At 42.1% G+C, this 13,516-nt stretch overlaps 1 protein-coding gene across 1 annotated transcript in view; it reads right to left on the bottom strand.

Moving 5' to 3' along the window:
• Positions 1-8,985: 8,985 nt before the first annotated feature.
• Positions 8,986-13,516, bottom strand: part of lysmd2 (LysM, putative peptidoglycan-binding, domain containing 2) — a 70,633-nt gene continuing 66,102 nt past the window's right edge. Inside the window, exon 4 of the mRNA XM_072565087.1 lies at positions 8,986-13,093. Coding sequence (XP_072421188.1) covers positions 13,030-13,093 — 64 coding nt within the window. The 3' untranslated portion in view covers positions 8,986-13,029. The remainder of the gene's footprint in view (positions 13,094-13,516) is intronic.

Raw genomic sequence — 13,516 nt, 5'->3', positions numbered from 1 at the left:
GTTGGGAATGCGATAGGTGGAAGGAGGTTAAGGTGAGGGTGATAGGCCAGAGAGGGGGCGGGGCGGAGAGGTCGGGAAGAAGAGTGCAGGTCAAGAAGGTGGTGCTGAGTCCGAAGATTGGGACTGAATAAGGTGGGGGGAGGGGAAATGAGGAAGCTGGAGAAATCTGCATTCATCCCTTGTGGTTGGAGGGTTCCTAGGCGGGAGATGAGGCACTCTTCCTCCAGGCGTCATGTTGCCATGGTCTGGCAATGGAGGAGGCCAAGGACCTGCATGTCCTTGGCGGAGTGGGAGGGGGAGTTAAAGTATTCAGCCATGGGGCGGTTGGGTTGGTTGGTGCTGGTGTCCCAGAAGTGTTCTCTGAAACGTTCCGCAAGTAGGCAGCCTGTCTCCCCAATGTAGGAGGCTGCATCTGGTGCAGCGGATGCAGTAAATGATGTGTGTAGAGGTGCAGGTGAATTTGTGATGGATATGGAAGGATCCCTTGGGGCCTTGGAGGGAAGCGAGGAGGCAGGTGTGGGCGTAAGTTTTGCATTTCTTGCAATTGCAGGGGAAGGTGCCGGGAGTGGAGGTTGGGTTGGTGGGGGGTGTGGACCTGACAAGGGAGTCGCGGAGGGAATGGTCTTTCCAGAACACTGATAGAGAAGGGGAGGGAAATATATCCTTGGTAGTGGGGTCTGTTTGGAGGTGGCGGAAATGACGAAGGATGATACGATGTATCTGGAGGTTGGTGGGGTGGTAGGTGAGGACCAGTGGGGTTCTGTCCTGGTGGCAATTGGAGGGGCGGAGTTCAAGGGCAAAGGAGCGGGAAGTGGAGGAGATGCGGTGGAGAGTATCGTCAACCATGTCTGAGGAGAAATTGCAGTCTTTGAAGAAGGAGGCCATCTGGGTTGTTCAGTATTGGAATTGGTCTCCTGGGAGCAGATACGGTGGAGGCAAAGGAATTGGGAATATAGGATGGCGTTTTTACATGGGGCAGGGTGAGAGGAGGTGTAATCTAGGTAGCTGTGGGAGTCGGTCGGTTTATAGTAAATGTCCGTGTTGAGTCTGTCGCCCGAGATAGAAATGGAGAGGTCTAGGAAGGGGAGGGAGGAGTCTGAGACGGTCCAAATAAATTTGAGGGTGGGGTGGAAGGTGTTAGTAAAGTGGATGAACTGTTCAACCTCCTCGTGGGAGCACGAGGTAGTGCCGATACAGTCATCGATGTAGCAGAGGAAAAAGTGGGTAGTGCCAGTGTAGCTGCGGAAGATGGACTGTTCCACATATCCGACGAAGAGACCGGTATAGCTGGGGCCCATGCAGGTGCCCATGGCTATTCCTTTGGTTTGAAGGAAGTGCGAGGATTGGAAAGAGAAGTTGTTCAGAGTGAGGACCAGTTCAGTCAATCGAAGGAAGGTGTCAGTGGAAGGGAAGCAGGAAAGGAAGAAGCGGAGGGCTTTGAGGCCTTCGTGATGGGGGATGGAGGTGTACAGGGACTGGATGTCCATGGTGAAGGTAAGGCGTTGGGGGCGGGGAAGCGAAAATCATGGAAGAGGTGGAGGGCGTGCGTGGTGTCCCGAATGTAGGTGGGGAGTTCTTGGACTAAGGGAGACAGGACCGTGTCGTGGTATGCAGAGATGAGTTCGGTGGGGCAGGAGCAGGCTGAGACAATGGGTCGGCCGGGGCAGTCAGGTTTGAGGATTTTGGGCAGGAGGCAGAAACGGGCAGTGCAGGGTTGTGGGACTATGAGGTTGGAGGCGGTGGATAGGAGATCCCCTGAGGTGATGAGGCTATGGATGGTCTGGGAGATGATGGTTGGGTGGAGGAAGGTGGGGCCATGGTCAAGGGGGCAGTAGGAGGAGGTGTCCGCGAGCTGGTGTTTAGCATCAGTGGTGTAAAGATTGGTGCGCCAAACTACCACCGCGCCTCCCTTGTCTGCCGGTTTGATAGTGAGGTTGGGGTTGGAGCAGAGGGAGTGGAGGGCTGCACGTTGCAAGGGTGAGAGGTTGGAGTGGGTAAGAGGGATGGACAGGTTGAGGCAGCTAATGGCGCGGCGGCAGTTGGCTATGAAGAGATCGAGGGCGGGTAAGAGGCCAGCACGGGGTGTCCAGGTGGACGGGGTGTGTTAGAGGCGGGAGAAGGGGGGGGTGTGGCGAGAATCCTGGTTGAAGAAGTAGGCATGGAGGCGAAGGCAGTGGAAGAATTGTTCGATGTCTCGCCGCGTGTTGAACTCGTTAATCCGGGAGCAGAGGGGGATGAAAGTGAGGCCTCTGCTGAGGACTGATCTTTCATCCTCAGAGAGGGGGAGGTCTGGAGGGATGGTGAAAATACGGCAGGGCTGGGAGCTCGGACCTGGTTTGGGGCTGGAGCTGGGAGTGGGGCGGGGTTAGGCGTGGGGGCGGAGTTGGGCGTGGGGACAGGGTTGGGCATAGGGATGGAGATGGAGATCAGTGTGGGGGCAGCGTTAGGCATGGGGGCGGGGTTAGGCGTGGAGGCAGAGATGAGCGCGGGGGCGGAGATCGGCATGGAGGTGGAGACGCATGTGGCGTGGTCGTTGTGCAGGTGAGTGATGTCACTGGGGGCAGAAGTAGGTGCAGCGACGGCAGAAATGGTGTTGTTCCCGGTGGCTGTGGACTCCACGGAAGCCGCGAATCTGTCGGCGATGGACTTCCTGGCGATCGTGGAGGTGGTTGTCTAGGCGGCAATCGCGGAGGCTGCATGGTCGGTGCAATTCTGGGCTCCTTCCTATCGGAAAAATGTTGTGAAACTTGAAAGGGTTCAGAAAAGATTTACAAAGATGTTGCCAGGGTTGGAGGATCTGAGCTACAGGGAGAGGCTGAACTGGCTGGGGCTGTTTTCCCTGAAGTGTTGGAGGCTGGGGGGGGTGACCTTATAGAGGTTTACAAAATCATGAGGGGCATGGATAGGGTAAAGAGGCAAAGTCTTTTCCCTTGGGTTGGGGAGTCCAGAACTGGAGGGCATAGGTTTAGGGTGAGAGGGGAAAGATATAAAAGAGACCTAAGGGGCAACTTTTTCACACAGAGGGTGGTACGGGTATGTAATGAGCTGCCAGAGGAAGTGGTGGAGGGTACAATTGCAACATTTAAGAGGCATTTGGATGGGTATATGAATAGGAATGGTTTGGAGGGATATGGGCCAGGTGCTGGCAGGTGGGACTAAATTAGGTTGGGATATCTGGTCGGCATGGACGGGTTGGACCGAAGGGTCTGTTTCCATGCTGTACATCTCTAAGACTCTATATGAATCACCCAAGTGGGTATCCAAGTGATTTAGAAGGCAAATCGAATGTTGGCATTTCATACAACATGAATGAGTATAAACGAAGGGAAGTGCTTCTGCAGCTGTTATCGGGCTTCGTCTTGACTGCATCTGGAATACTCTGTACAATTTTGGTCTCTTTATTCAAAGAAGGATATAACTGCATTAGAAACGGTTCACTTCACTCATTCCAGAGATGAGGGGACTTAAGTATGAGCAAATTTGAACAGGTTGGGCTAAATACTCATTGGAATTTAGAAGAATGAGAGGTGATCTTATCGAAACGTGGAAGATTGAGGCATCTTGACAACACAAATGCTGGGAGAATATGTCCCCTTGTTGGGGAGTGTAGGGCCTGCAGCACAATTTAAAAATTAGCGGATTCCCATTTCAGACTGATAAGAAATTTATTTGAGTGCGAGGGGCCATTAGTCTGGCTCTTTGGCAGAAAATAGTGAAGGCTGGACTATTGAATATATTCAAGATTAAGTTCATAGAGATGTACAGCATTGAAACAGACCCTTCGGTTCATGCCGACCAGATATCCCAACCCAATCTAGTCCCACCTGCCAGCACCCGGCCCATATCCCTCCAAACCCTTCCTATTCATATACCCATCCAAATGCCTCTTAAATGTTGCAATTGTACCAGCCTTCTACCACTTCCTCTGGCAGCTCATTCCATACACGTACCACCCTGTGTGAAAAAGTTGCTCTGCAGGTCTCTTTTAATGGAGTTATGGATCATGGAGGGTAGACAGAAAACTGGAGTGGAGGCCACAATCAATCAGGATCTTAGCAAATGGCAGCGTAGGCTTCCATGGTCAAGTAGCGTATCATTGCTCTTCTCACGTTCTTGCATTTGTAATTCTCCTTGTCCAATTGAAACAGATTCTCTGTTCAAACAAATCCGAAAAAGGACCTGAAGGAATCCCTAAAACGCTAATGGTCTAGATTTATTTTCATAATTGTCAACCAATATATAACATGATTATATAACACAACAGTAATAAAAGTTAACTGAAGCAAATCTTTGGTAAATGCCAAATGGAGACATGTTTATCCAGCCTTCTGTTTTTGCAGTTTGTAAAAGTTTACAAATGTAGTAAGTGTGATCTGCCTCAATCCAGTTCTAAAGTGGGCACAAGGCAATAAGCACAAAGTTATCCTCAACTGTATCCTCAATGATAGATGTACTCATCAGTTTATAAAATAACCTAGTTGGAAATTAATAATGTGATATGGGGTGCATTACAAATGTTCTTGTAAAGTTAACACCAAAGCACATTAGCATTACAATCAACAAATGAAGGCAAATTTCTTTGTACGTATTAGAATGAACCAGGGAGTGTATGATTCATTGGATATTCAAAATATGTTTCTATTCCCACATCACGATTATCTCTCTGAACACAAGTAGTATTCTTCTGACTAAATGAAATTTTCAATGAGAACTTGACAGCAAGCTGAAAGTGCCCAACTCCACATGAACTATTTTAGAGAAATGTTTGAAAGGATCTACATTCACAGTTAGATTTCTTTGAAGCGTAACAGGTTAACCAAAAACAGTGCAATATTGTCTTTGGATATTACTTACATGAGTCGTAGATGTGATAGAAGCTAATGGAGGGACTGTAACAGTTTTATTACAATTATCTGAAGCCTCATCATAAAAGTTACCTTTAATTTAAAAAAGAACGTTCACACCAGAACTTGGAGCATCATCTCCCCTCAATCAAATGAGCAGCTTCCAATGGAGTGCACAAGGCTTTATTGTGAAAAGAAAGTGAGGAAATGATCCTGTTAGAAAAACACCCACGAACCAAACAGCTTTATGTACTATTAAGAAAGCCTTTGCAACAATGAAATCGGCTGAGATACAAACCCCAATAAAAAAATTGGTGTTAAGCCTACATACAAATCAAGAATATTTGATGGAAATAAAACGAGAACTTGCATTTATCGTGCTTTATATTTATCTAAAAGCACTTCATAGGGACAAACAGAATTGGACACTAAGACACAAAGAAAGCAATGTATCCCTATAATAAGTTTTGGCATGTTCTGTGAAAGTAGTAAGTTTTAAGGGGAATTTTTTAAAAGGAGGAAGGACAATAGAAATTCCAGATGATAGGACCTATGCAGTTGAAGACAAGACTGCCAATCGTAGAACAATTCTAATCAGGGATGTACTGGTTGACAGAATTGGTGGGTGGTAGGGTATAATAGAAAATGGGCAGAAGGAAGCCATGGAGGAATTTGAAACAGGGGTAAGGGGAATTTCAAAAATTGAGGCAATGCCATATCACCAGTCAAAGAAATTCAATGAGAACATGAATATTTGGGGATTTACTGGACTTGATTAGAGTAAGAATACAGGCAGACATTTGGTCATACATGTAGGGTGGAAGACTGGAGGCCAGCCACAACTGTATTGGAATATTCAAGTCCAGAAGGAACAAAGATACAAATTGGAGTTTCAGAAGGGTGCCATTTATGACTTTGAAAAAGGCTGTTTCAATAGTCTGGCAAGAAGGAACATGATTAGGAGGACACAAACATGAAATTGCAGGAAAGACAGATATAGTTTTACCTCTAAAATTGAACATAGAACAATACAGTGCAGAACAGGTCCTTTGGCCCTCAATGTTGTGCCGACCTGTGAACTATTCTCAGCTCATCCCCCTACACTGTCACATCACCATCCATGTGCTTATCTAAGGATTGTTTAAATCTCCCTAATGTGCCCGAGTTAACTACATTGGCAGGTAGGGCATTCCATGCCCTTACCACTCTGAGTAAAGGTCCTGCCTCTGACATCTGTCTTAAATCTATCACCCCTCAATTCGTAGTTATGCCCCCTCGTACAAGCTGACATCATCATCCTAGGAAAAAGACTTTCACTGTCTACCCTATCTAACTCTCTGACCATCTTGTATGTCTCTATCAAATCTCCCCTTGGCCTTCTTCTTGCCAATGAGAACAAACCCAAGTCTCTCAGCCTTTCCTCATAAGACCTCCCCTCCAGACCAGGCAACATCCTCATAAATCTCCTCTGCACCTTTTCCAATGCTTCCACATCCTTCCTGTAATGGGATGACCAGAACTGTACACAATATCCCAAATGTGGCCGCACTAGCGTTTTGTGTAGTTGCAGCATGATATTGTGGCTCCGGAACTCAATCCCTCTACAAATGAAACCTAACACACTGTATGCCTTCTTAACAGCACTATCCACCTGGGTGGCAACTTTCAAGGACCAATGTACGTTGACTCCAAGATCGCTCTGCATATCCACATTACCAAGAATCCTTCCATTGACCCAGTACTCTGTCTTCCTGTTATTTTTCCCAAAGTGCATCACCTCACATTTAGCTGCACTGAACTCCATTTTCCACCTCTTAGCCCAATTCTGCAGTTTATCCAAGGCCCCTGCAATCTGTAACATTCTTCCAAACTGTCCACTATTCCACTGACTTTAGTGTCATCTGCAAATTTACTAATTCATCCACTTATAACTGCGTCTAAGTCATTTATAAAAATGACAAACAGTAGTGGTCCCAAAACAGATCCTTGTGCCACACCACTGATAACCAGACTCCAGGCTGAACATTTTCCATCAACCACCACTTGCTGCTTTCTTTCAGAAAGCCAGTTTCTAATCCAAACTGCTAAATTACCCTCAATTCCATGCTTCTGCATTTTCTCCAACAGCCTACCATGTGGAACCTTATCAAAGGCTTTACTGAAGTCCATGTACACTACGTCATCTGCCCTACTCTCATCTACATGCTTGGTCACCTTCTCAAAAAACTCAATGAGGTTTGTGAGACACGATCTGCCCTTGATGAAACCATGTTGACTATCTGAAATCAAATTGTTGCCTGCTAGATGATTATAAATCTCATCTCTTATAATCCTTTCCTATAACAGAAGTAAGGCTCACTGGTCTATAATTATCTGTGTCATCTCTACTGCCCTTCTTGAACAATGGTACAACATTTGCAATCCTCCAGTCCTCTGGTACTAAACCTGTAGACAATGATGACTCAAATATCAAAGCCAAAGGCTCTGCTATCTCCTCCCTAGCTTCCCAGAGAATCCTCGGATAGATCCCATCTGGCCCAGGGGACTTGTCTACTTTCACTCCTTCTAGAATTGATAACACCTGTTCCTAACTAACTTCGATCCTTTCTAGTCTAATATCTCGTACTTCATTCTTCTCCTCAACAATATTCTCCTTTTCCTGGGTGAAAATCGATGACAAATGTCCATTTAGCACCTCTCCGATCTCCATAAAGTCCACCTTCAACTTGCCACTTCTGTCTTTGATTGGCCCTATTCCTACCCTAGTCATCCTCTTATTCCTCACATACCTATAGAAAGCTTTAGGGTTCTTCTTCATTCTATTTGCTAAAAACTGCTCGTGTCCTCTCTTTACTCTTCTTAACTCTCTCTTTAAATCCTTCGTAACTGATCTGTAACTCTCCATTGCCTCATCTGAAGCATCTTGCCTCATCAACACATAAGCCTCCTTCTGCTTAACAAGAGATGCAATTTCTGTAGTAAACCACGGTTCCTTTACCTTATCGCCTCCTCCCTGCCTGACAGGTACATATCTATCAAGGACACACAATATCTGTTCCTTAAGCCAGCTCTACATTTCCATTGTCTGCATTCGCCGCATTTTGCTACCCCATTCTATGCATCCTAATTCTTACCTAATCGCATTATAATTTCCCTTGCCCCATTGGTAACTCTTGATCTGTGGTATGCACCTATCCCTTTCCATCGCTAAACTAAACGTAACTGAATTATGGTCACTATCAAAATCTATGAGAACAAACATTACTTTCTTCACACAAATGCCACTGTGAATACTTTTAAAAAATTATCCTTATTCTTGAAATCCTTCAGTTTATCTTTCCTTCAAGACATTCATTTTGATAACACCAGCAGAACTGCTTACAGAGTGTCTTATTTATCTAAACACTGCACGGGGAATTAGTATAATGAAAGCTAGAACCACCGTCAGGTTCACAATCACCGCTCATGGCTGAATTAGGGCATCACAATCCTGGCTTCAGAATTTGCCCAAGATCACCGGATCAAAATCCTGGAACTCCCTCCCTTACAGCATAGTGGGTCAACTAGAGTGTATGTATTGCAGTGGTTGAAGAAGGCAACTCAGCACCACAATCTCAGGAACAACTAGGGATAGGCAATAAATCCCAGCCAACCACACTCACATCCCATGAGTGAATTTTTAAAAATCCACAAGTGAGATAAATCCCATTTCTTGCACTTAACCTAAAAAGGTTTTTCATTTCTGAAAACAATATTCAATGGGAGGCTTCATCTGAATATATAGCTTTAAAACGTGGGAAGACAATCTTCAAACACGTAACACTGTGGCCCCTATCCAAAGGCTTCAAAAACAATTTTACATTCAGAATTCTCATGTGACTTGCACTGTATTTTTAAAATAAGGGAGCTTGGAACTCAATTTTAGCCTTTAAATATACTAATAAATTAAAGTTAGTCAACAGATTTTCTTTAAAATATGCATTCATATCCCTTTCACACAAAACGGCACAGCCATTCAATGTTTTTAGAAATGGTCGATGTACTTCCTCAAAAGCTAACAAAAATTCAACACATTTGTCTTAAAAATTAATGGTATGTTTTAGTATCTAACTAAAAATATAAGGAACACACCACATCAGACTGAAGTTTAACAAAATCCATTTATTGCAGATTGTCAAATGAAGTATTAACCAGAGAACAACTGTTCAATGCCAGTACATTTAAAGAAACTAAGGCCACACTATTGAAACACAAACAATTCATGCGCTAAAAGTTCACTGCATCAGTTTTTCCACTTGACTCTTCAGAATGAAGTCACAGATCTCCACATGTTTAGAATCATCATCCCTAACTGTATTCTTCCAAATCATTTTTGTTCAATATAGTTTTGGAAGCAAGACAACCTTCAGTCAATTTATGAACAGAAAGAGAAGGCAATAAAAATAAAAATTAATTAATACGGTTTTAATAGCACATTTTCACAAAAATAAAAGGCATTTTGGATTTCTTATCCATATATCCTCACTCAAAATTGAACATAAGCAAATGTGAAGATCATTACAGTTCTAAACCAGTTTGGTTTGCAACAGTGCAGATTTTCAGATGATCAAACAATTTTTTTTCACAATCTGCATGGATGTTAACTCTGGAGTCGAAAATGTATTATGGTGAAAATCAAACATTTCTTTTGTGGATGCCTGATTAAAAAGAGGAGAGGCTGAGACTTGGAGAAATTAATATTTAAGAATCCAGGGAAGTATGTTGTGAATTCTTCAATTTTATAACATGATTGTAAGAAAGATTGTGCTCTTGAGACAAAGTTTAAAATAACCATCAGTAATCTACAATATTGTGGCATTATATTGTTAAAAATCATGGAAATTTTTGGACAAAGATCATTTTCAGATAAAATTATTGGTTAAAATGACATTTTAATACTGAATTTTAAAAATCTTGAAGATTTGTCCAGCAATTGGATACCTATAATATTTCCTTAACAGCATCTTTATAAATAAAAAAGATGATTTGGAGAAGTAAAATAGGATTGATCATAACTGAAAGCACACAGCAAAAATGTTATACATTTAAATACCTGAAAATAAAGGAAAAAAAAATACTTGTGGCAAACAATAGTTTTGATGTGCAATGCTACTACATGAAAAAACAATAACACAAATCAATAAGTACTCGATAGACCTCCTGTTGCTGATTAATAACCCCAATGAAATGTTAACTTCACTCCCTCAGATGATCATCCACTTGTATATCTCTAAAATGTTTTGTTTTAACTTGACTTCCAGCATCTATGGGTTTTCTTTTTGCTTCTATTTTCGATTAAGCATTTTAGACAATCCCCATTAACTATACTTAAAATTGCCTGAAAGATAAATTGCCTCCCTTTTATGGCTCACAGCAGTGAAATAGATATCGCTAGGTTAATTGTTTGATATATAAAAGGCAAAGCAAACTGAAGTACTCTGGATATTCCTCTCACAATAGATGTACTGTTTTTCCATTTTAACGTTCGAACCATCATCAAAATATTTTCTAATATTTAGGTATAAGCGATACAAAACAAATATTCTGAACTGAAATTACCACTGCAAGGATCTGTCTGAATGCATTCAAGGCAGATCCTTGTCACAGCTGAGTAATGTCTCCCACTCTGCATTCAGCAGTGACTGAAAATCTCACGTAGGGAAGAGCACAGCAAACAGCTCCACCACTCAAAATGTTCAATCAATCACAGTGAACAAATTGGGTGTGAAGGGACCTTAGCAAACATCCACAGTTGTTCACAGCTTGATGACAACCACCCAGCTCTGCAGATTGACTATCCTTAAAACTGGTTCCTATTGTGCAGCTACTGCTTTGTTTGAAATCCAAGACCTGAATATTTCTCCATTTTCTTAGCACTTATTACAGTAACTGTTTTTTTTTATAAAAGACAGACTGCTGTCAAAATAAAACAAGGAAAATTAAGTCAAATGCAGACTGCGGCTAAGAGAAGTAAACCTGGATTTCGAGGTGATGTCATGACAATCTTTTTTGGTGGTGTGCGCTCTATCACAGCATCTCAACAATTATGCTGATAATGGGAAGAGCATGCAAAATCTGACTTTTTGTTGTTGACTGTCAGAAGTACGTTATCTTATAAAACAAGCACCAACTAGTTGCACTAGTTTTAAAAAAGGCAACTAGAAATTAGAAGAATCAGGAAAAAAGAAATAATAAAAACTTATGTCGAAGAGCTTTAAAAAGGTATTGTGGTTTTAAATCAATTTATAAGGTGTAACTCTAAATTAAGGAATCACTGAGTAATTGATCATAAATACCTGGCTAGTCTTAATTGAAGAACGTACAGGGTTAGGCACATTGCCACAATCTCCTGCAGGGAAAGAACTGCACTCAATCTCTTTGGTACAATCAGATTCTGAACAGATATTACTAAGTTTGAGAAAGTGTGGCTTACACTGTTTAATACACCTCTCCAGTTCAGACATCATAATATATAAAACTAGTCAGCACCACCATTTTAATGGCTGCAGAATCCAACTGGTTTTATTTAAAAAATAATGTATCTGCATTAGGATTAAGTGCTCAGGTGCTCAAGGAGCTGGTTAATTGAAATGTAAGATGTGCTGTTCAGTTTCTTTCTGTTCCAACATAATATATTCACCTGGCGCCAAGCTGTGGTCACAGCTTTGGTGATACAGTCTAAAGCTAGGCCAGCACACAGGAACAAAGAAAAACATGTGTTTTCCTTCCTCCTCACCTCAAAAGAAGAATAGTTCCTGAATCAGTGCAACAAACTTATTTTCAGTAATTAAAAACAAACGCATGAGCATAGAAACAGAAGGAAGAATGGGGTACAGCGTACTGTACTTGTCAATCAGAGCCTGAAGATTGTGGGAAACCTGATTTTCTGGGGAGACATTAGAATCAGTCTACACCAGTTTAACATTCAGTTTTGTGGATTAGAGTGATCAAAAATAGCAGCCACTTTGTAGAATTCAAGCAAATAGCTGCATTGCTCACAAAATACTGAAATGGTGATACATAACAACAACGTGAAATCATATCACTCTCACCACTGCAATGGTAAGACTAATTATTTACCCCTAACAACTCTCTACCATTAACATAAATTTCCTTTACTCAATCAGCCAGTTCCATATTCAAAATAGCCACAACTCCCCTCTAATAGACGGTAGTTCGGTTCTATGACTGTATGATTTTGCCCATGCAATACCTTAACTGTGCAATAAGTTAGCTGTATTGATGAAACGCTTTCAGTTGCGTTTAGACTGATCACCTTGAAGGCAAATGCTAAATGTTCCTGTCCCTGCATATTAGGTTCTGCTTCATAAACATGATGTTGTTACACTTTTTAAAAGGATGAAATCCTGCAATTACCCCACTATCTTCACCCTAAATTGAGACTGTTGCTTAGAATGAAAGGTACTCTAAATTGCCTTTGGCTTTAATTTGGAGATTATGAACAAGTGACCTCTTCATCTCAGTTATTATGTATAAAACTACTGCATAATCATACGTGACTAGGACTTCTGGGCAATTCGATAAATGTGCGATTACTCTCCAGTCTCATTTTGCACAAAATCATAAGCCAAGGTCACATTTAGTTTGAATTTAATTAACTTCTGCAGAGCTGAGTCTCCAAGCAATTATACTCACCCCTGCCCAAACCCACTCGAGTGCCTAACAGTAGGAAAGCACAACAGTTAACTCATGCAAGATGTAGAAGGGACAACAGAGTTGCAATTGCTTTACACCTAATTTCAATCCCGTATCACAGTAGGTCTTCTGGATCAGGACTGCAGCAAATAAGCACACACTGCAAACCAACAGAAATTTTGTTGTTGTAGTATAGAAAAAGGGGGAGAGAAAGCACAAGGTAACACAAAATTAACAGCAGCTCACACTGCACACTGAAAATGTTCAAGTTAAAATCCTGCCTTTCCCTTTTACCATATTCCAGTGCCCTGCTAAGGTATATAATCCGCCGCATAGATTGAAGCAAAAGGTAAAGCGACTTTCCCCCTCCCCCAGAAACCTACAGACCACACAGTATGTGCCTCAGAAGCCAAAGTCTCCAACTCTGACAACTACGTGGAACAACATTGTTATCACTGGCCGTCCAGTCAGTCTGGATTCTGGTCTGTAATCAATGATGACTCTGGTAGGAGGATTCTGCATAGGAATAATCTTTGTATGCTGCATCACCGGTTCTGTTGAAAGTAAAAGATTTAATTATTACCTTACAGAGATTCATAAGTTGTTCTCTTTAAAATCTTAAAAATAATCTTTTATTTTTGTATTTCTCTTCAAATATCTGATTGTCATGACCCCAAAGTAGTGGTCAGGCTGGATCCCAGAGTGAAAATGGATTGATAAAAGCTTTATAAGAAGTTAATAAGTCTTATTTTTGCAGTTTGACTACTGGGTGGTCAGTCACTGAACATATTCACATGGGACAGCCAATGTTCTTTTAACACAAGGACACAAGCTTATAATGCAAAAGAAAGAAAAATCTAGATTAAATGACACAAATTCAATATTTTTCCAACCAATTTTAGAGGATGTGGTTGCATAGTGGTAACGTCACTGGTTATTCAGAATATTAAAATTTTGGAGACATGGGCTTGAATCAG

The sequence above is a fragment of the Chiloscyllium punctatum genome, chromosome 48, assembly GCF_047496795.1.
Source record: "Chiloscyllium punctatum isolate Juve2018m chromosome 48, sChiPun1.3, whole genome shotgun sequence".
NCBI lineage: Eukaryota > Metazoa > Chordata > Chondrichthyes > Orectolobiformes > Hemiscylliidae > Chiloscyllium > Chiloscyllium punctatum.
The sequence above is the reverse complement of the archived record's forward strand: the minus strand, read 5'-3'. Positions and strand labels throughout refer to the sequence as shown.